Source organism: Xiphophorus maculatus, chromosome 14 (assembly GCF_002775205.1).
Source record: "Xiphophorus maculatus strain JP 163 A chromosome 14, X_maculatus-5.0-male, whole genome shotgun sequence".
Taxonomy (NCBI): domain Eukaryota; kingdom Metazoa; phylum Chordata; class Actinopteri; order Cyprinodontiformes; family Poeciliidae; genus Xiphophorus; species Xiphophorus maculatus.
This window is the reverse complement of record NC_036456.1, coordinates 15,794,869-15,818,883: the sequence shown is the minus strand read 5'-3', so window position 1 is coordinate 15,818,883 and position 24,015 is coordinate 15,794,869. Positions and strand designations below refer to the sequence as shown.

General features: G+C 39.1%; 1 protein-coding gene across 2 annotated transcripts; it reads left to right on the top strand.

The window, feature by feature from the left end:
- The first annotated feature begins 615 nt into the window (after nt 1-615).
- Nucleotides 616-22,932, top strand: LOC102229195 (synaptopodin-2-like). Of its 2 annotated transcripts, XM_023345953.1 has the most exons (5): nt 616-817; nt 7,565-7,716; nt 9,356-10,092; nt 11,498-14,475; nt 18,636-22,932. In XM_023345953.1, exons 1-5 carry the CDS (start codon nt 710-712, stop codon nt 19,209-19,211), a joined length of 4,551 nt encoding a protein of 1,516 aa, XP_023201721.1. In that variant the 5' UTR covers nt 616-709; the 3' UTR covers nt 19,212-22,932. The 2 variants fall into 2 exon arrangements, with proteins under 2 accessions (XP_023201721.1, XP_014330317.1); XM_014474831.2 differs by lacking the exon at nt 18,636-22,932 and having other exon boundaries at nt 11,498-16,359.
- The last annotated feature ends 1,083 nt before the right edge of the window (nt 22,933-24,015 follow it).

Sequence of the window (24,015 nt, the reverse complement as noted above, 5' to 3'; positions counted from 1 at the left end):
ATCAATCTGTACTTATGTAGCATTATTACACATAACAAAGTGACCAATGACCTTCACAGGTAAAATAAGCAACAAAACAGGTAGAATAAGAAGAATTAAAAACACCGGATAAAACAAAACGATTAACACAAAAACAAGCCAATTAAGCTACGTAGTTTATTTACAAGGCAGTTTAAAACAGAGCTTGGCGCCACCTAAGGGTTGGTCAACCAGAGTTGCATGGCCTCTTTTATGATTTATTTATTTATTTATGTATTCTTTACAACAAACTCCTGACAAAAAGTTTTCTAAACTTTTTGGAGACTTTTTATGCGGCCAACGTGCTGTAGCTGACAAATAATGCTAAACAAAAAAAAAAAAGAATCTATACATTTTAAATGTTTAAAATGTTGTTTTAAAATATTTGACTACATATAGTTGACGCGTAACGCTCAATTTAAATGTTAAAGGTGGGCTTGGATGGTCTGCAGCATGATGTGGATTTGTGGATGTTGCCCCTCCAGAAGCTTCGCGTGAACCCACCAGTTGCAGGCGGGCGGGTCTCTGCGTGGTGACGTTTCCAAAAAGCGGGCCGGACTCAGTCAGAACTCAGATGATGGGGGGATTATTCGGCGGTGCGGTGGATGTGGTTACTGTGGAGCGCTGCTTGCACGGTTGACATCGCTATGAGCGCGCCGTCGTAGCTTGGCAGAGGGTGGCTGCGTACAGCATGGGCACCGGGGACTACATCTGCGTGACCCTGCGTGGTGGCGCACCGTGGGGGTTCAGCCTAAGACAGGGAGAGGGGGATATTTACAGACCTATACTCGCTTCCCAGGTATTTATCTATTCTTTTTTAAAATAAAATAAGCTTGGTGTATTACCAAGTAGTAACATACCTGTTAAGAAATAGCAATGAAAAAAAAATTCCTAACTACTTATTGAAAATCTGTGTGGTGAAACTTTTTCTATTGGGTGCATTTTTGTGTGCTTTGGTCGTGTTTTGGTGAGAGATTCCTCAGCATCCTTATATGGGCAAGGCCAAAGAGAGAGTGCGAAGCTCAGGGCAGTGTGATCTTTCATGGGTTTGCAGAGGCTCTTGTAAGAAAACAAGGCATTATTCAGGATATGGACTAAACTGGGCAAGAGAAACGTGTGTGTGCGTCATGCACAGATGCAGATGAACTAAAAGTGATGAAGGTAGAGCTGAAACCTTTCCAAAAGGGTGAAGGTGCAGTTAATAAGAAGGAGGGAATAAACATAGCATTGTGGTTTGCTGTATGTCAAGCATTAAGACTTTTTTAAATGTGCAGCAGACTTTAAAAAAATAAAACAATATATGCATGATCTAATATTTTCATGGTATGATAACGCTCACAGTTTCATGATGTAAAACACAAAGGTCTAAAATAAATGCTTAGCATGATGTAATTGCTTTTATTTTTAAACCATTATTAATCAACCCCTTGCTTGCCAACTTCGAAAACAACTTTGCTTTAACTGGGGTGGGACTCCTTCAGTTTCAACAACTTGGCCATTTGTGTTTTTTTGTGACCAGAAGCATTTCCAAACAGCCAAATAGGTCTTTTGTCTAAACAAGGCAAACGCCACTCTTTCAGCCAGCTGTGCAGCAGAGTACAGCAACAAGTGGGAAAGGTGCATGACTACTGATCTATGTTTTAAAAAGCCAGAAAATCCTCCACACATTCTGGTACTTTCTGTCAGACCTTAAAGGGACTTTAAATAGTAGAAACAGTATGACAGAAAGTTTTAGGAGTTTTAAGGCTGGAACTTTTAAAGTGCCTTATACACCTTTGTACCAGTATCTGAACTGTGGTTTTAGCTTCCACAGCTTCACTGTCTGTGTTTTCACAGCTAGCTTAAACATCTTTGAGCTAAAAATATGAAGTCAAATTTTAGCAATTTTGAAATGGTAACTGTTTATAATCTTGCTACACCTTTAAACAGGTAACTACAAGTAACATTTTTGTTTCTGCTCCTCTACTGTCCATATTTTTTCATGAGTAAGAATACTTTCAGATGGTCAGATTGGTATTTCCTGCATTTATGAGGGAAATAAAAGAAAAATATTAAATATTTTGAACTCCAGCCTTCAAGTAAAACAACAAATAGCAGCACATAGCAAGAGAATAACAAAAAGAAATCTAGTCCTCTCCAAATTAATTGCTTTAGTGTTTCAGTATCTTTTGAAAAAGAAATACACAGCATCCAAATAACTTCTTGAAGACTGCTTTCTGATACTACAGTGCAGTCGCAGTGGCAAAACCAGGTGCCTTTACCCTTGAGGAGATGCTGTGGCTCTATATATGGTATGGTAATGCAAGCTGCAGTGATCACTCATCAACTCGTTGTCAAAATACTGAAGATGGAAATGTTTTTGTTAAACTTGCAACATCAAAGCTGTAGTTGAAAGAAAAGCCTCAGAGACTGAAAAAAAAATTTGCCAGGGATTATTTTTAGTGACAGATGAACATGCAATAATCAAATCATGATGTTTGTTTCTGACTTTCATTAAGAGTTTTCTGCCATTTAAGGTCACGTGTTCATATTTCTCCTTCAGAAACAGTGCATTTTACAGGCACCCAGATCTCTAAACAATGTTCAAAAGAAAAGACTGTATTTTTCATCATATTTTGGATATGTCTACCCCAGAGGTAACCAAAAGAATATGAAAATATAAACTCAGGAAAAATTATCTAACACCTTTACAAATCATTTAATTTCCACCCATAAGTAAACAAATTCTGCACTCAGTCTCGCAAAATGCTGTGCCAAACACAGGGCCCATATGGGGACAAAACTTCGTATTCCGAAAAGTTTATTTAAGTTTTACTTCCCCACTTAAATATTATGGTCCAATCATGGTGCTAAACACTGAGTTTGACTTCATCGGTTTGCTTGTCATCCGGAGATCAGTCTAAATCATCTGGAAGCCAGGACTCTATTAAGCTTTTATTTTTTGTGGAAAGGACAAAAAGCCAGATCAGTAACCCAGGAGAAATATAAAGAATAGATTTTGCTGTGTTGGGTCAAATTCTGCTGAATTCAGTGGGAGCAGTGTTTTGTTTTGTTTGCTCAGACTCAGTGAATGCTCAGAGCTGTGGAGAGGAGTGTAAGTGCATGACTTCTTAATTCTCCTTTCCTTATAAGGGAGGTTGTATTTTTCTTCTTATTGTGAGTCCTGGCTCCAAGTAGGAAGCTGATGAGGTCATTTTTTTAAAGCTACAGAAACAGCAAAGTATTTGAAACGAGATCTTTAAAAAAAACTACTAGCTTAACAATGTTGCTGCCTAATTAGAAAGGTATTTCATCCTAGAATGGAACGTCAACATGGATCAGATCAGGTATAAAGCAAACTGTGAGACCTTAAATCTGCCAAATGTGTGTATTATTTACAATTGCATATCTCTACAGCAAAATCAGATTCCTAACATGGATAAATACTACTCTTTGCCTGGATTATTGAATTAAATGGGGACCAAGAGGCCTCTTGTTTTGGTTATTCAAGCCATAATAGTGCACCTTAGGAACCTTATTAAGCTATTAAAAAGTCAGCAAAATGCCACAGCTTCAGTCATTCAGGGGCGTTTTCCTGCCCCCCTTAACAACTTGAACTGCACAAGTAGAGGTTCTGTACTTCTCTTCTGACAGAAAGTCATGAGGACTATGTGAAAACTTTTTTGTTTGTTTTGTTTTCACATGTAAGTAAATTAAGATTAGGTCTCCATAGCAGCTGAATCTGAATGATGCTAGAAAACATTAACGTTTGCTCTTAGTACTCTGACAGGCATAGTTTGGCCTTGGTCCAGTTTACCATACATCATGCTGGTTTCTGCAGACATCATGCTTTCCTCCCACAGGTAAAAAAAGCATACTATGTTTGTTTTAGTAACTTTAAATGACTAGGGTGAGTGTGTACGGTTGCATATCTATGTCTTTGCTCCTTGATACACCGTGATGTGTCAACTTTGCCCAAAAACACTTTATTTAGGCTTAAGTAGATGCTTTATGTAGTTAAATTACCGTACCTTTTACAATGTTGATGCAAAACCAAAATGATTGAGTTTAGGAGGTGGTTCAGGCATCTGGGCCCTTTGGAGGCACATCCTACTGGGAAGAGAATTCAGAACTCGCAGGAGGGATTATATACCCCGTCTGGCCACGGAATGCCTTGGGATTCCCTGAATGACCAGAACGATGTTGCTGCCGAGAGAGATATGTGGGGTTCCTTCCTTTACCTTTTGGATAATTAAACGACAATAAATGGATGGGATCAGGGCTGCAACGATCCATCCAATGATTCGCGTATCTCTATTATTAAAACGAGGCAAATTATCTGCTTCCGAAATTTGTTGTTTAGCGCCAGGTGTTCCCGCCGGATAATTATTTATGTTCCTCCCACTTCCGCTAGTGAGTTGTTGACGAACGCAAGTGCGACTGAATAAACGTCCTCTTTCCCATTGACATGTCCAGGTTTTCGTCGTTATTTGTGGGTACAGTAGACATCCTTAAATTGACTGGCCAACCATAGCCTTTCTCCCGGTGCTGCTGCATAGTAGCTGGTTCTGAGCGAACAGCTGCGAAGAGCACGGTGTGTGACGCGGATAGACGGACGCATACGGAACAAACGCAATGAGCTGCGCTCTAGCTCTGTGGCTAATGCTTAACACGTGTAGCCCATATAGATGAAGCGGAAAATACATGTTATACCATCCTGGTCGCAACAAATGCGTGGTGGAGACTGTGCACAGTGTTTTGTACAAAGCTGACATAAGAGTTTCTGTGTATGACGAAGGCGCCAAACATAATTGACTTTGTCAGCCTGCTGCTTATTTTTAGTTGAATGTCATTTCAAATTTTTGGATAATTTTTGTCCAGGTTGACTTAAAAATGAACTATTTTTGTAAGTTAATGAGTAGTTACGAATGCATAGAAAATTTGGCCCGATATTGATATCCGATATTAGTACTACATTTATCAGAGCAAAGGAGGATGAATAACATCACACATTTTAGCTGTTTCAGGAAAAAAATATATAACATTTTTTTTTATAGACTCCCTACTTGGTCTATCACATAAAATAGACCAAGTGAAATAGATTAAAGTTTTAGGGGTAAAAAAAAAAAAGTCCCAAAGAGTGTGAAAGCTGTAGGGCTTTGCAAGGCGATTTTGAATTGCAGTTTTAATCTGCCTAGTTGAAACTTGGAGAAAACATGTTTCCTTGACATGTTTAATCAGAACCGTTCACAAAGACAGCCGTAAATGTGATTGTTTCTGGCAAGTCTTTACTTCCACAACAGTGGACACTGCTCCCCTGTCATCACCAGCTGTATTTACCCGTTAGATTTCCAAACAAATGACTCAGGCCTAGCTTTTATGAGCAGTAAATTTCAACCAGGACAGGGAGAGGGAGAAATGGGTCGGACTGTGTATATTTGGCTTCCAAGGAGAGCAGCGACAAACATTCTCCCTCCTTTTTTGGAGTTTGGATAGGTTACGGTTAGGTTCCAGCAGGACCCATCCTCCCTGTATTGAGGTGAGAGTCCTGATGGATCGCTGCGCCGACTGCCTTTTTAGGGTCTGTTTATCCAGTTGTAAAAACTGGAGATAAAGTCAAGGGGCTCATATTAAACTTACCAGCTGTATAACATAACATGTAAAACACTTTATTATAGTAACCAGGCTCAAGATTTTTTTGAAATTTCCTTATGCAACACAAATTCCTTTGTGTTTGAGTTCGTTGTTTTTAGAAAATGCGAAATTCTGCATGCTAAATTTAAGTGAATAAAAAATGGAGGGAACAATCCCAAAACGAGGAAAAAGCAGTTTCACTTATTCTATGCTATTCGCACGCCATCTAGTGACAAGTAAATGTTACTGCAACTATTGATGCAGTAAAATCAATACTGATTTTACTGCATCAAAAGAATGAGCCGTTTTTTAAGAAATACATCCATATCTTTCCCCGCATATCCTTGCACTATACAGTAATGGTAATTATTTAAAGTGCATTCGAAGTAATAAAATAGTTGAAGGCTACTGTACCGTTAAATGCTACTTTGCTGGATTTGTGTCCACTTAAACAAAGGAAGCCATTCATCTATCTATATACGTACTCGTGCTTAGTGTCACCAGTTAACTCTTTTTTATTCTCATGTCATAACTCTTTTTTTTCACTCCTGCTTAGTGTATTGAACTCTTGAGGACATTTGAGTATGATCTTATTTAGATGAATATATATAATCATTTTACCTGAAAGAACAGGAATTGATATGTTCAAGAGTTTCCAAACCCCAATAAACCTACAAACAACTGCAGTCCTTGCACAACATACAAAATATAAGAAGTTATGCTATTTGAAATAGGTCCTGCATATCTAGATTTGTATCATCTAATTGTGTGGTACTAATATGATAATTTGTCTCCATGTGTATGAGTGGCCTTTTCAGCTGATTTAATAGCTTATTGCAGCCTATTACAATTTCTTATTAATGAACCATTAGGTAGCAAGAACCGATTACTAGAAAATGAGGTCATCAGTCAATAGCTTAACTGGTTAAAGAAATGCCCTTTAAATGGATTTCCACTGTGTTGGCCTGCACAGACAGTAGGGACAGCATAGTACAGATTACAGTTCTTGTTTAAAAAAACTGCTCAAATAATAATTATGATGAGTAGATGTAATTTTTGTGTTGTCATCTAATTTTAATAAAATTGGTGGAAATCATCCATGTTAGCCCTTGAACATGATTTTCATATATGTTCACTGACATAATTAAGTTTCTTTGAGTACTTAGAAAAGTGCTATACAAATAAAATGTATTATTATTGCCATGTCAAAAGAAAAATACTAATATTTTCTTCTTTCTCATATATAACTTTAACTATAGTAAAAGGTTTTAATATGTAATCCTACATCTGTGTCTCTTTTAGCTCTTCCTTATTTCTCCCTCATCAATGTGTCGTACATCCTCACCTACCTTCTATATTTCTGCAACTTGGTTTGCAGAAATATATAAAGTATTATATTCTATTTCAATTTTGCCCAGGTCTGGATAAGTATGAAAAGACAAATTAAGATTTGGGAAAGATTGCATTGCCCTTCCTGGCACCTTTGTTGCCCTTCCATCTTTGCTCCTTCCTGTCATTCCTTATGTCCTACCTCCATATCCTCATTCATTTTATTTCCCCTCATCCAGTATTTGAAGTTTTCAAATTCCATTAAGCAAAAATTTATTTTGAACATTTTTATTTTATGTTTGAAACAAATTGAAAGAACAGAGAACTCTGTAAAAATCTTAAATTTTTATATACTTCTTAATAAGGTTTTAAACTCACATTGGTCAGAGGCAGTCTGACAGTGAAACAATTGTTGATTGATTGGGATGAGTGATAGCTAGCAGTTCTCACTTGTAGGTCATGTTCTCTTCCTCTGTTTGCACCAACTGTAACTGTAAGTTATGTTCATGCATGTTGAATTACTGTTATCAGATCAAATGTCATTTGATTGGAGATACATGTCATCTGATGGTGATTTTGTTCTCTCTGCTTTTTCCCTCTGCAGGTGGAAGATGGCAGTTGCGCCTACCTGGCTGGAGTCCAGGAGGATGATGAGGTGGTGTCGATCAACGGAGAACCCTGCGCTGATCTCACGCTTTTACAAGCTTTAGCACTCATCGAAACATCTACCAGCATCCTGCAGTTACTTCTGAAAAGGTTGTTCAGCCTTACCATAATTTGATCAAATGAACAGTGACTGGCAAAAATAATACTTCATTTTTTGCTGCATAAATGAAAGCATAGAATATATTGTCAAAAGTATTCACTCATCTGTCTTCCTCCATACTTGTACATGATCTTGTGTGGCATCTTATTCTTAATCCATTGGGTTTGATATGATGTTGGCCTACCCTTTTGCACTTAAAACAACTTAAACTCTTTTGAGAGGGCTTTCTACAAGACTTAGGACTGTATTTGTTGGATTTTTGCCCATTTGTCAGGATAGTCACTGAACATGGACAAGAAGGCTTGAAGTTTGTGGTTAAATTTATCCCTAAGGTGATTTTTCATTTTGAAATCAGGCCTCTAGGCTGTAGTAAATTTTTTCTACACTACACTGGCTCATTTATTGTGTTGAAACTGTTCTCTGTCAGTTTGAGAACAGTCAGTTTTTAGGATTATTCAAAATGTTATGGTATGCTAAGGCATTAAAATTCTATTTTACTGAAAACAGCTCCACACCATAATCCACTGTGCACCAGACTTTACACTAGGCACGATGCAGTCAGGCAAGTTCTTTCGTCCAGACAGCTAAAATGCCCCGACTTGTTCGTTGGTTTCCCACAAAGAGAGGCATGATTCATCTTTCCCGACAACACATAATTAGTGGTTTGGATAACAAAATAATAATATGTGTTTGTGTAAACTGTAGCATTTTATTACAAACTTTTCAAAATACAAGCTTCAGTGAGTCTGAAGAAACTCATTAAAGACTAAAGAGCTTTAATTGGCTTTCAAACTGCCTAAGCTTAAGAACATATTGTGAATCTGCACATAATACACCTCTATGATTAGTGATCAAAACTATTGTTCAAGAAGGGACAGTCGTCCTTATTAGGAGGCCCTCCAACCACAAAGAATTAGAACTGAACATTGAAGAAAATACTTTTGAAAGTTCTCTGGCAGAGTTAAAGTTGGACCTTATGTTTCACAATGGTCTTTGCACTGACTGGTCAAATAGTTTGTATTGGCACTGGACACACTAACTTGACAGTACACTTAAACTTAGACATGTACGGTACTCAAATTATTATGGCTAATCTGTGTAAGACACCAATGGATTTGTATTCATATTACTATTTTTTTCTTTCTATTTATGTTGTGTATGCACAGTGTAACACCCCTTATAAGGGACCTGTGGACTTTTTACGTCTAGTAATATAAAATACATAAAAATATTGCCCTCTATTTTATTTATAGATAAGATCTGGTCTCTGTAAAATCGCATTGACTGGAATTCACTGACCCCAGTATGATAATGACATTTTGTAATGCTCTTCACGGAGCTCATTTAAAGTGGAAATTAGTGCCAGTGAGGTGTAAATGTAATTACGTTTCACTTTATGGCTCTGACATTTTGGTTAAGGTTCAGACTGAGGATTTGGTCTATTTTATTGCTTTAACCATTTATAACTTGCAACTTATTGCTTCTGCCTAAGTTCATGCATTCTGCCTAAGTGCTACTTTTTAGATATTTTTCTGTCTTTTACAAGTAAGAAAATAGTTTAAATGATTAAAATAGCAAAAATATTCTTTATGTTATTTTCATTAATGTTCTCCCTTTTTTCTTTCAAAGATGCAATTTCCTCCCCTCTGAAGACAGCGACTCAGAAGGGATGTCCCTTGGTGAAAAGGTCTCTTCAGATGAGAATTTAAAAAGCACCACCCTCCACATCATTTCCCCAAAGTCTGAAACCCCAAGGGAGGTCTACATATCTGATCCCCAAGGTAAGGTGCTCCATCGGGAGTTGGACAGCGACACAGAAGCTCTCCCCAGAGGTAAATTGTCAGATGATTTGGGAGGCCATGAGCTGGTTTTTAAGCACAACAAGGAAGTGCAACAATGCTGTACCCCAGGAGAGTTTGTGGAGCTTCAGGTGTCCCTGTCTGACCAAACCTTGGCGTATGGGGGCTGCACCTCTCTCGGGAGTGCTCGAGGGATTGAGGAGGACTTCTCAGCAATCGAACCCGTTCACACCACCTCATCCCACCATGTGCAATGCCCCGTTAGAGAGCCGCTCGGGCAGCATGGCGTGGTGGTCCGCGCTCCCACTGTGGAGGACATTTTGCAGCCGCCAGATGCATCAGGAACGGGGAGGAGCACTCTTAGCGTGGGTGGCCCCGATGTCACCGAAAACATTGGGTCACAAAGTGAAGAGGAGGAAGGAGGGGGACCCAGTCAGCCTGTTCCTGCGTCTTTCACTGTCTCATTCGAAATTCCATCGGACGAGGCAACTCTAGCAGAAGAGCAAGAAGACTCCGAATCAGAAGGGGATCAAGAAAAACCCAACAAGCATCGGGCAAAACACGCAAGTAAGTAACTTTGAAGAAACTTTTTTCTTTTTATACCATGTAGTATTACATCACTAAACTATGTTTAGTGTGTGCATTCCATAGACTGATGCCCTGTGTGTGTAAGCCTTAAAATAGGATGCGTCTTACTGCTCACGGAGGAGGAAGCTCATTCCTTTCAGTGAAAGCAGATATGACAAAAACAGAAAGGATATTTTTAAGAAGCATAACATAAACTGTTAAACTTTTATAAATGAAAAAGAATGATTACACGTAACTCCAGTAAGTTTTTCAAACACTATAAACTTTATGGGGGGGAAATACATATAGTGAGGAGCTCTTCTGAGCTGTCTAAAAGACAGAAATATCACAAGAGCACACTGATGATGCCTGCAGAAGTGGCTCTTTGACAGACACCAGCATATGTCCCCTTCATCTGTTACCTGATCCTTTCAAACTGGGTGCTTTAACAGGGCTGAAAAAGTGCGGGTGTCGTTCACTCTCGTTGTCTTCTCCACCCTCTGGTTTCTCCTGCGTGAGCATTAAGAAGTAAGACTGTTTGATTTATTTTGTAGGAATAACTTTTCATTGTCAGTTGTTGCGTTGGTTATATGGTGTGAGTTGTTTGAGCAGGTGTCAGAAGTCTAAACAAAAAAGGAGCTACTTTAAAGTTACAAATAGCTACTTCTAAGGATGATCAGACTTAAATTTATTGCGTGCAAGTTATTTTTGTGGTTCATATTTTTGGCTTGTTTGTCTGAAAGGTTAATTTGATGTATGGCGTTGAATGCTTAGTGGGTGAACCAATAAAAACATTATATACGGGTCAGGAAATTTTACTGCTTCTTTCATATATTAATATTTTCTTATCACAAGCAGGACATTTTGTTTGAAATAAGAATATAAGCCATGATCATGCAAATGAAAAAGTTAGCTTATTTTATGGTTCATTGCATGTTTAAATAATTGCAACCATATTCTAAGAAAACACTTTAAATGTCTAAAATATAAGCCTTGTCCCATAATTTGAAGTCTTCTCTGGAGCACTGCTTGTGCTTCCAAGCTCATGTTGCACTTTGTCATACTGTCACTTTAATTACTCTCTCCTGTGTCCCAGTTTGTAATAATTATTTTTCTTAGCTTTTCATGTACTTTGGAGGTTCCAGATGATTGCACTATGAAGCAATATTTTATGTCCCTGCCTTGATTTAGGTTTTTCTACATGAGACTTTTTATGTAATCTCTGATATTTTTGCTACATTTCTCTTTTTTGTTTTTAGATTTTTTGTAAGTGATTAATAGCTTTATACTGAGATGCAATCTACTCAATATTAATATTGGCATTAATATTAATATTGCCAAATATATTTAATTTGGCAATGTAATTGTCCTTTTTGCTGAATATGTTTTTTTATTTTCTACACAGGGCTCAGACGTAACGAGAGTCTGTCAGAGAAACAGGTGAAGGAGGCCAAATCCAAATGTAAACGTATTGCTCTCCTTCTGTCGGCCGCTCCTTCAAACCCCAATAATAAGGGGGTGTTGATGTTCAAGAAACATCGTCAGAGGGCCAAGAAATACACGCTTGTAAGCTACGGCACAGGAGAGGACGAACCAGACTACAGTGACGAAGAAGACGAAGTGAACGGAGACGATAAGCAAGAAATCCCAGCTGGTGAATTTAGCTTTGAAGCTGCTATCGATTGTGAATCAAACGGGCCTTTTCTTTTGAATGCTCCAGGTAGTAAAGGCGTGCTAACTTTTAAGTTAGGAAAGAGTCTTGTTGAAATTAACAACAACTTGAACAACCAAGCTGAGATGGAATGTTTGCCTGAAACCAAAGGCAAGGGTGCAGCGATGTTTGCTCAAAGGCGTCAGAGGATGGATGAGATCACTGCTGAACATGAGGAACTCCGGCGTCAAGGACTACCTGTGGAAGCAGTGCAAGAGTTGGAGAAGAAAGTAACGGAGCAGTCCTACATCCAGTCCGCAACAGAGGGTCATGGTTATTTGGATGTGAATATGCACCAACAAAACCAACAGCAGTACCAGCAATATCAGGAGCAACAGTATTATGAGCAACAGCAAAATTACCAACAGCAGCAACAGTATCAACAATATCAGCAGCAGCAGTATGAGCAACAACAATACAAGCAACAGCTACTGTATAAGCAACAGCAACAATATCAAGAGCACCAGCAAATGCAGCAGTATTCTACAAATATCAATGGTACAGTCCAGCATCAAACTAATGAAATTCAGAGTTCTTACAACAATCGTACTGCCAAACCTTTCACAACAGAAAACATGGTGGCAACACCTTATTCTCATGGAGCAAGTGGGACCAATCAAGATTCTGTTGGCCAAGGAGAGCAGATAGCTTCCCGTGATGAGCGCATTTCTACTCCTGCAATTAGGACAGGCCTGCTGTCGGACTCTAGGAGAAAGACTACCGGCAAGCCTATGTTTACTTTTAAAGAGGCCCCAAAAGTATCACCTAACCCTGCATTGCTGAACCTTCTCAATAGAAGTGACAAAAAAGGTTTTGAGTATGGTCCTGAAGAAGACTATCTTAGCCTTGGAGCGGAAGCTTGCAATTTCCTCCAGTCCCAAAGACTTAAACCTAAGATTCCTCCACCAGTTGCACCAAAGCCTTTGATCAACCCCAACTCTCCTCCTTGGTCTGCTCAGATAGAAGCAGCCAACCAGGACATGCCTCAGTGTTCTGAAAATAGTCTGTCCACACCTGCTGCAGCCCCCACCACAGAAACTGCCCCTGCTCAAGAACTAGAGCCAACTCCTGCACCTGTCCCTGACCCCTCTACCCTTCCTACCCCTGAGGAAACCACTTCCAATCCCACCCCAGCCGAGCAGCATTCATGGACTCTCCCTGAACCAGAGTCTCAACAGCAGCCTGCACAAGTGACATCTCAAGAGACACATGGCCAAGTCATTTCTGCTCAGCATTGTGAGTCCTCTCAAATGGCCACCTGGGGTTCAGTACAGGTACAAGCACATCAACAGTCAGCTGCTTGTTCATGGCAATCAGCCCAAGTGCAACCTCAGAACCCACCTCCAAGTCAGTCCCCACCACAGCCACCATGGGTAACACATCAGTCTACTCAAAGCCAAACGCAGATTCAACTAAGCTCAAATACTTGGACCCCTCAGGGGCAACCATCTTGGACTCCGCATGAAGAGCAAGCACAACCTCAGACAAACGCTCAACCATCCTGGGCCCAGCCTCAAGAGCAGCTTCAGTCCCATCCACAGGTTCAACCACCATGGACTCTCATGAAGGAGAAGCAACACTTGCAGCAAACACAGGCATCCTGGAGTCAAGCCCAAGAACCAGTACAGACACAACCCCAGAATCAATGGATGCAGCCTCCCCATACAGACTCTCAACAGCAGCTGCCATGGGCTCAACAACCTCAGCAAAAATCTCAAGTACAGCCACCATGGGTTCAACAAGTTCAGCCAGAAATACAACCACAACCCCCTTGGGTTCAACAAGTTCAACCAGAAGCACAGCAACAACCATCTTGGGGACAACAACATCATCAGGCAGTCCCACAAGCATGGGCAAATACCCAAGTTCCAGGTCAGCCTCAACCACCCTGGGTCTCAACTCCACCTCAACCTCAATCTCAACCTCAACCTCCTGCCAATCCATGGGCACAATCGCAAACACAAGCCCAAACTCAGCCACCATGGATGAATGCAGCTCAGGTACAACCTCAAGCACAGGTTCAAGTTAATCTGAATCCATGGGCACCAGTTCCTGCACATACTCCATCTCAGACATCATGGGCTCCACAACCTCCAGAACATGGTGGTGAGCAACCTATAAATTCATGGGCTCAGGACCAAAGTCAGGCCCAACATCAGCCACCCTGGGCTCAATCAGTTCCTTCACCGCCCACACCCCAGTCCAACTGGCAACAGTCCCTTTCAAATACATCTCAACAACCACAACTCAATACATGGCCATCAGCTCAAGCCCAGCCCCCAACACCAGTTAATGACTGGCGACCACAGCTACAGCAATCATCTTTGAATGTTCCATTGTCTACAGTAAACAGACAACCTTCTCCTAAACCATGGCACCCACCGCAAAACCAGACTCCTCCCCCTCCACCACGGCGAATGTTCTCTTATGCTGTTGGTCAAAAAGCTGCATCGCCTGTCAACCCAATGGCCACTGTCTTGAATCCTAAATTGTCCCAGGGTCCAGCTTTTGAGATGCCAGTGGTCAAAGGAAAAGGAGCTGACATGTTTGCTAAGAGGCAATCTCGCATGGAGAAGTTTGTTGTGGATTCTGAGACTGTGGAAGCCAACAAAGCAAGTCGTTCAACATCGCCAGCTGCATCCTTACCAAATGAATGGAAGTATACACCTAATGTACGTGCTCCGCCTCCCAGGGCTTACAATCCTATTCAATCTCCTTTTTATCCCCCAGCAGCAACAAAACAGCCCCCTGCAAGTAGTCCTTCAATCAAAGCAAAGAAAAAAGACCAGGAGAAACCAATACCTGCCCCTAAACCACTGAATGTTATTGATGTCATGAAGCATCAACCATATAAACTAGATTCTTCACTCTTTATCTTTGGTACAGGAGCAGAGGCTGCTAAGCCCCCTGTACCAAAGCCCAGCTCACCTCCTAACTCACTTCTTGACAGCCAAACAATTAGATATGATCAAATGGCTCCTGCGCAACAAGTTGGACCATTTACTCCTCCATATCCCCCGCAAGGCTATGGGATACTCATGCAGCCTGTAATGCATGATCCCCACTACCAGCAAGCCCAAGGTAATAGTTATCCTTATCAGCCATCTCCGGGTAGTCCATACCAACAAGAATATAACCAGCAGTATCTGCAGGCTGTTCCACCAACTTATCATCCCCAAGCCCCTCAGCCTTTAAACCATCCCTACCAACAGGCTGCTTACCAGCCAGCCAGCAGCCCTCCCTATCTGGCAACTCCCTCAGTACCATACAAAGCACTGCCTACTAATAGCTACATAGCCCCAAGTTTTCCTGTGGCTGCTAGGCCTGAATCTGTAACTGGTGGTGGTATTGGAGCTGCCCCCAAGCCTAAATTTACTGCTAACAAGAGCTCAGCTCAGGTGTGGAAGCCAACATTGGTTGAAAAAGAGTGATTCTCATAGGCAAATGGCAGGTTCATTGCCTAGTTGTGTCAAAACAGTGCACTTACAATACACTGGCCAGTGGAAGACTTGAAAAGCACATTGTATAAACTTATTCAAGCAGTCAATGTCTCTGACCTGTTGGCTTTCTATTGTTGTAGAACAAAGTGTGTCAGGTCACAATTGTTCAGCACTTACTTAAATTAGTTCAGTAGCACATTAAGACCTTTAGGTTACCCACAAGAGGGTCAACAAAGGTTGATGTTTTTTATGCTAAACAAATGCAGTTTTGTGCAAATCTAACTTGATGATGTTAGGAATGTAGGGGAGTATTTTGGTCAGAATAGGAAGAAAGCAAGAAGGGGTCAGAAGTGAATGGTGTATGGACTGAGAAAAAGGTTTAATTTAGGAAATATGATATTGCTGAGTTTTATATAGTAAACTCATAAAAGTGTCTTAAAAGAAAATCAAATCTAAAAAAATGGTAAAATTAAGCAGTTGAAGGAATGGTGCAGTGGGAGAAGGGTATGGTTTGTATGCAGTAATACATAATCAATAAAGTCAAGTAATGACATTGGCAAGCAACTTTACTTATGTAGGTCAACTTAAGCTCATGAGACAGAAACTCTTTGTGATAATTAAAAAAAGATTGCTTAAAATAACTTTAAAAGATTATTAATTCGGGGGTAGCGAGGTTGTGTTTCTGGTTGTGTATTTTAATTTTATGTTGTTTTTTTTTTCATGTCTCCTTCTTAGGCAGATGGGTGTTATTTTAAACTCCTTACCAGCTGTTGCGTCATGTTAGATGCTATATTTAAAGTGCCTTAAGAGAAGTCCAGTTCTGAGGTCCACATACTATTGTAGGCTTAGATTTCAGCCCATGCAACTGAAAGCTACTATCATTCAAACTTTCACATGTCTGTGTTAATGCATCTTTCCCCCATCTTTCAACAATATAATATGGTTGCATCAGAATTAATTTTCAAAATAGAATTAATGAAGGTGTAGGTTTATGAGTAAAACTGAGTTAGATGTATATTTGGTGCAGGGCTTCTTCTCTTGTTTTTGTTTTTCTCTCTTCATTGTGCACTTTATGTATGATTCACTGCAGTGCCATTAAACTATCTCTTTTTCGTGTTTGGTTTCCCTTTTCTTCTCCTTTGGGTATTCTTTATGTTTTACTTTCTATTCCCAACTTTTTCTTCTGATCATGTTTTCCATCCATGCTATAAAAAGCAATGAATAGTGCTATGTCTTGGTTTTACTCTGGTGATCTCCTAAAAGACTTTGTCAGAAACGTCTGACCATCCCAATAAGCTGGTTTTGTAAAGGTTAGGCAGGTTTGTGCTTGAGAAGCACATTCCTGTAGAATGACAACCTGATGATGTTTTTATGAGGGGATTAATAGTTGATTTCAGTATGGTCTCATTAGGAGAGGAGGTCAAGTGTGTCATGCATTTTTCAAAAGATGAGCTATTTCTTATTTAGGACTTTTACATCACATGTCTCTTCACTTTGGTCTTACAGTGTCCATACAAGAAAGAACAAAGAAAAGAAAATATTTTAGAAATTTAAGTTTGGAATTGATGGGCTTTTTTTTGTTTGAAAACTCTCTTGTACATCACGTTTTAATCTCTTACACATTTCTGCCACATTTCCAAAATCCACTATGTTAATGTTACCTAGACAGGGAGATGCAAACCCAGATATAGAGTCACTGGGTAGTTTATTAATATACTCAATTGTTAATGTAGAATAACAGTACATCATCTTTTCACAAGCATGTGAAAGAATTTCAAAAGAATTAAAGCCCCTTGAACTTTTGCACATTTTGTTTCATTACAACCCATAACTTTAATGTACTATATTGGCATGTGATGTGACAGAGTATCATAAAGCCACGTGCAATTGTGAAATAGATGGAAAGTGGTGCAGTCTTTTCGTACTTTCTTTACAAATAAAATCTGGAAAGTTTGGAGTCAACAACAATTTTTCTTTTTGCCAACAAATTTTAAAATCGTGTCATTTTCCTTTCACTTCACAATTTCACAACCACATATGGTTCAAAAGATATGCATATTTAGACAGGCTCCTCTGTCTGGATTGAGAGTTCTCCAGGCTTTCTGACAATTTTTGAGAGTTTTTCTTCTGACTTTGGCTTTATTTTCTATTGTTTTCACTTACTTGCCATTGTTTTCCAAACCTCAGAACCCTGATCTATGAATCATTAGGCATAAAATGATTCATAGATCCACAAAGCCTGTGTTTTCATTACATAGCAAATAACTGAGTAAACATAATTTTAGGTGTACCTTGGCTTTTAGGCTTTCCTTGCATCATTTTGAGTAAGAAACACACCTCTGACATCTTATTCTCTTGCTGTTGAACTGTCATCACTGCAGAGACATTTACTGCTCTTCAAAATAAGAGACGTGTAATATCTTATAACCAGTGAGGTGACGTTCAAAAAGCCTTAGGCTGAAACTTCTCATACAGTAGATCACGGATGTCAAAATCCATTCCTAAAGGGGTTGTGTCCTGCAACTTTTGAATGTGTTTTAAGTGCAACACATCTGAATCGAATAACTGAATCAACTCATGAATTCAAACCTTCAAAGTTCAGTTGATGACATGATTATGTGAATCAAGTGTGTTGATGCAGAGACATGTCAAAAGGATGCAGAACACCTCCCCTTGAGGACTGGATTTTGACTGAAGGATAATGCATTTCTCAGGGTCTGTTGCAATATTTTTGCTATTTCTTAGGCTTGACTTTCATCGCCTTTTTAACTCTTCATCAACTTCTTCTGCTTGATGAAATCTTTAGTTTCAAACAGAGGTGTTTTTCTCTTTTGTTTTTTTGTGCTTTCACATATTTTGCTTTTCCCCTGTTATTCTTGAACTTTCTTCTTTCCCAAATATAGCCTGTGTTTCTGACAGTACGTAAGACTCACCAGAAGATGGCAGCACCCACCGTTTGTTTGGTTCACCTTTTCACAGACTGTACTGTAATCAAGGAGCCTATGAGGAGCGTAGGAGTGCCTATTCATCTCAGACCACCCTTCACTGTTATCCCTTTGACACATATTAATTAAAGGGCAGACAGTAGCATTAATCAGTGGAGTGCCACAATTATGAAGTCTAGCAAAACAAGTTCACTGAATACAGTCTAAAGAGGGCCTGATCTTTAGCTGCTTGAGACATAAGGTTAGCCTATTATGTTCTGATAAAAATGGCTATTGTAGCCTACAAGTGCATTTAGTTTATTATTTCTAATCATGAAATACAACCCTTATGAGAAACATTTTAATACGGATTTGCTTAGTTGCTAATGTTTTCTGAGTCAATATGCAGCCAAGCCCCATAAAAATATGCCTTTACTAAAATAAGCCTCTATGAATTCCTCTCTGCAGGCAACTGGCAGGGGCTACACCCTTTCTCCACCAGCCAGGGTGCCATTCACAGGCCAGATTTCGGCGTCTGCTTCTTCCTCTCCCAAGCCTCCAACCCGAGCCTCCACCAACCTCCCGGTGAGGCAGACATCCCGTTTGGACAAAGGCTTCAAACCCCTCACCCCCTGGGAAGCTGCCTCCCGCCATCCCCTGGGTCTGGTAGACGAAGCCTTTGCTTTTCAAGATCTGCAGCATGCTCTTGCCTCAAATGTCCACTTTGCTGCCCGGCGTAAAATCCTACCTGAGCCACCTGTAGAGTGGAAAGGAAGAATCTGTTACACAGCCCAACTGAAACCAGGCAGCCGGACTTGGAGCCAAAGCAGCAATCAGGGCCGAGCTCCGATTCCATCGTTCGTGTCTCCATCGAGGAGCCCTGCCTCCAGCCCAGTTGGCCTGCAAGGTTACAGGTCGCTGCCAAGGCAGTGGCAGCCTCAGAAGTACGTGGTCGAGGCTAATCAGAGACACTCTGTGTCTTCATCTGAGAGGCCAACATACATGTCTGCATACCCCAGCAATACCTGGAGCTGGAGGCGGTAGAATACAGCCGAGACGTTTGGTAACGAGTGTCTCATCCCATATCCTTTTCACCTCTGAACAAAACAAGCCAGTAGATGAGAGATTGTGTGACAGTTTTGCTTTCAAAACGATAATTTAATGTTTCACTTATTGTTTCATCAAATAAGTGACAATGCATGTTACAGTTAAATGAAGAAAAAGGTGATTAACACAACTAGCTTATATGAATGTAAATAAAGGGTGTCTGTAACATTCAGTTGGATTCTAACTAGACTGAGTCAGAGACTTCTACAACTATTGGCACCTCCTGGTTAAGATGTGCACAAAATCCATAAAAAACATGGCTTTGTTCTCTTACTGTGATCTTTGGATGTTTTTTAACTCCCACAGCATCGTCCACACTGTGCTTGGTAGCCAGATGTATCTGGGTGCTTTTCCAGCCTCGTTTTTCACAGTTTCAGTTCTTTTAAACTTGTCAATCATTACTCTTCCTGTAGATGAGGGCAACTTTAAATAAGAAGCTTTTTTCTTGATCATTTTTTATTATTAAGTACACATCTATCGTACTTGAATGGCATGTTCTCTTGTTTTTCCAAAGTTGAAGAGTAGTAAAGAGAAAGTGGGTACCCCGGGTTTTACATATACACTGCAGCAAAAGAAAGTGTTTGCTTTCCAAATTCTTTTCAGGTTTGCTTTTCTGTCATTTTAATATATGAGACAACTGGAGTAAATACAGTAAAGGCAATTTTTAAATACTAATGTACAAGATTCTGTAAATTACAGATGAAAAGTTCCTAGATACTGATCAACTTTTAAGAAAACTAAATTATACATTAAGAAAATGCTTCAGTTACAGTTCTTTTATAAATTATTAGATCTGCAGTGAACTATTGTGCAGATGATTGTGTAAAAAAAAAAAATATATATATATATATATATATATATATATTTGTGAGGCAATTAAAGATTAACTCATTTTTCAAGCTTTTCCATCTTTACCAGGAGGGGCAGTAATATCCAAGAAATGTGTACCTTGTTGAAGGAATGAGTATGTTGGTTAGAAGAGATGTATGAGTGAGGATGGACATCCATCAGCTACGTTCAGCTTTGGTATAGATGATGATTTGGACAAATTGATATAAGCATGAGAGATTAGAAAAGATGTCAATAACTGTGTGTTGTCAGCATAATTAAATAACCGCAACAGCTAATTTTCGATATTTATTGTTAGTCTTAACTTGTTCCACTTGAGTTTGGACAGGACAAATTCAACATTCTCTTGGGTCCAGAAATGATTAGTTATTTCCACACTAAAGAATGTAAAATGAGGCATATTTTTTGTTTGTCACTTTAGAGAAATGCACAACCAAAACATAGTAATGTCTGTACATTATTGGAATTATTTGTGACACTCAAAAACAAAACCGACCACATGGAGCACAACACACAATACATTTGGAAAGGCACTACCATGCTATATAAGGTCTTTTAATTTCAGACTTTTCCTTCACCCTTAAGGATCTGCTTACTCCTCTTCAGGGTTGCGGCTGGGTCTCCAAGCATTCAGTAGGTGAGAGGAGGGGTACACCAAAGTTTGTCAGTCCATCACTGAATCCTCCACACAGTTTCTGTTTCTTGTTGGATATATTTCACTGTCTAAAAACTTTTCTTAGATGGATCTTAATCTCAAGAAATTTAACACATTTTGTGAAACATAAAATGCTTTCACATTAATTATATTATGTGTTCATGTATTCCACAGTGTGTGTGTGTGCTTTTTTTCATACAAAATGTTTACTTGGCCATCTTGGGATGAAGGTCCAATCCTTTAAACACAGTCTATAAATGTACAATTGTGGTTTAATAGGTATTAGCAGAATTACTCAGATAATAGGTTGGCTGCCTTACCGTTGGAGCATGAGAGAATGTACCTTCATCAGTGCAGACAGAGTTTCTGCATAGCGTAACATGTAAGTAATGTTATTACTGATTAATTTTTGCAGCATTCATATAAGTTCTTTTACATGTTAGATTTTTTTTATATCCAAGCTGCCATGCTGCATGGAGATTAGATTATTAGATTAGATGTATTACACTATCTTATGTGTAGAAAGGTGAAGCTGCAGGATTAGATTTTTTTTTCTTTTTTTGAAACAAGGTAAATATTCAATGATTTGTAATTGATGTTGTTAATTACCCTAATATGCTTCAGTCTGCAATGTGAGATCAAACCTGAACAAAAGTGCAAGTAAGCCTGTATGTCCAGGCTTACTTGCACTTAATAAATTACGAATTATGAATTACGGCAATTAATAGCCGTAATACTATGAATTACGGCTATTAATAGCCGTAATTCATAGTATTGTTTGATACAAACTTTACGCAAAGGCCCCAACTAAGATTTCAACCAGTAAATGAAGGAATCCATTTCAGCGATGCTTTCTGTTTGATGTTTTTGAGAAAAGACATGAGGCTAAAAAGTAAGGAAAATAATCTATAGCCCATTTGGCTTTTTTTTTTCTTTAAAAATTGTGTTGTATTTTATGCATCTGCAACTCACCCCCATTTTACTGTCAACCTTTTATATGTGTGGTCATTCTTGAAGTGTTTATACATTTCCAATTGGTCATTTTGATTAGTGTTTGAAACACAAAGCTTGAGGAGAAAGTGAAGAGTTGGCTAGATTTCTCCACTGGTAGACATCATCATGTCATTTTGCGATCAGGTATGTGTTTGAAATGAGACCTTGTAACTTGAGAAAAGGTTAGCACCACAATTCGATTCGCTGAAGGCAGATATGTCAAGTGACCTCCAAACGAGAAGAGGCCTTTTTCTTCATTTTTTGGAGTGCTATGCTTTAACATGTGGCCAAAATGGGCTTAAGAGGACTTAATGACTGCCCGACTGTTTTCATTAGTTAATTGGAAAAAATGAGTAAAGGCTCCTTTGGAGTTTGTAGCAAATGGAATAAATCAACTACACTACTTCGAGAGGCAATGGACTTTAAGCTGGCATTAAGCGTTGGATCAAAAACTTTGCTTAGATAACAGGTTCACTGTGAAAAGGTTTTATGAAAACTGTGTGCGGGGTGTGCTTTGTTAAAAATTTGTAATAATCTCCAAAAATTAAAGTGTGGTTCGTGTGTTTTCTGCATAGGGTAAATGTTGTTTTGACGTGATTCTCTCTGGGCAATGCCAGTAACATGAGTAGGATTTATCTCACAGGTCATTTGTTGTTTCCACTTGATGTTTTGTTTAGCTATAGTTTATTTGATTGGTGATTTATGCTACCTTCTTATAAAGATGTGTAAAAACCTCTAAAATATCTCTTCCTCTATTGCGGTAACAAAATTAAAGTTAAGTTTGGGTACTTTTATTTAGCGGCGGAAACACAAAATGTAAAATATATATACATATTTAATCTTTTTTGACAAAATCAGTCCTGTCACAGTAATGTGTACCTTACTTTTTACACATACATGTTGATTGGGGTGAGGTGCTAATTTTTAATTAGCAATTCAGTTGGCAACTATGGGAAAGTTTTTATTAAAACTGTTTATTTTAAGGGGTTTCGTGCACATCTTTACCGTTTCCCATTATTGTGGGTGGGGAGGTTGTGATAGCACAGGTTGCTTCCAAATAATAGCCATAATTCATAGTGCTGTTTGATACGGAAACATTCTTTCCGAAGTGTTTTTTAACAAAATAAACACAGCTAAGTAGCACTGCTTTTCAACCTGTAATTATTTGTGTTTGTGTTCTTTGCATTTCACTCCAAGCTGAAAAGAAATTTGCTTTGGGCCATTTGTTGCTTGCTGTACCTCCCCAGAAGGATTTCTTTTAATAAGAGTTGCTCCACGTACAGCGCGGTGGGGGGTGGGGAGCAGGACTCATTTCCATGGTGACCGCTGGTTATGTAAAAACAGGGTCAACCTACTGTAGCTGGAGCATTAGAGAACGAGAGATAACAGAATAAGGGGAGGCTATAAACAGAAATGTCCCATAACAATTTAGATCTGGGAAATGATTTGCCTTTTGTAGAAATGGAATGTGAGTAAGCGCCATACAGAGCAGCACCAACAAATTAGAAAATGTTTAAGATGGCAGTACATACAATAATCCTGTTGCTCTCAGGTGAAAACTCTGTCGCCCTCCCTTATGTCTCTTAAAGTAATAAATCAATTACATATAGGTAAGACTTACATAGGTTAACAAAAACATAGAGATGATAATTTAAGACAAATGAGTGACTTTTTTCCCCCCCATAACTGCATTCAAAACAAACATTCAAGACCACATTCCCAACAGATTTTCACCACTTATTGCACTTTTCAAGAACTGTTTTGGAAGATTACAACTAATTCTGTTTTAATTCTTTTGAGCAAAGTGTTTTAAAGTGCATGTCCAGTATGTCAGTTATGCCCCATGTTGGCAAAACACTACTGCACAACAGACACAGCTAAAACCAGATACTTACATAGACTCCCTAGGGGGACACAACTGATTCTCGCTGTCTGTTGTAAAATCAGACAAAACCTTTGAAGTTTTAGGTCTGCAAGGATTATCAAAGCAATTTATATTTGCTAAATGTCAGAATATAAGATAAAAATTTCCAGAGATTGTTGTGCTTTTCCACAATTGCTATTGTGAAATGTGTGCATTATTTGCAGTACAAAAATGTTAGTGTTTTATTTTTAAAGTCAAAAATTTATATTTCAATATCTTGTTGAATTACCTTTAAACTGACTGACTTTGGTTTGGATATTTTTCAAGCTTCTTACAATAGTAGGTAAGAATTTTGTCCCATTCTTCCTGACAGAACTGGT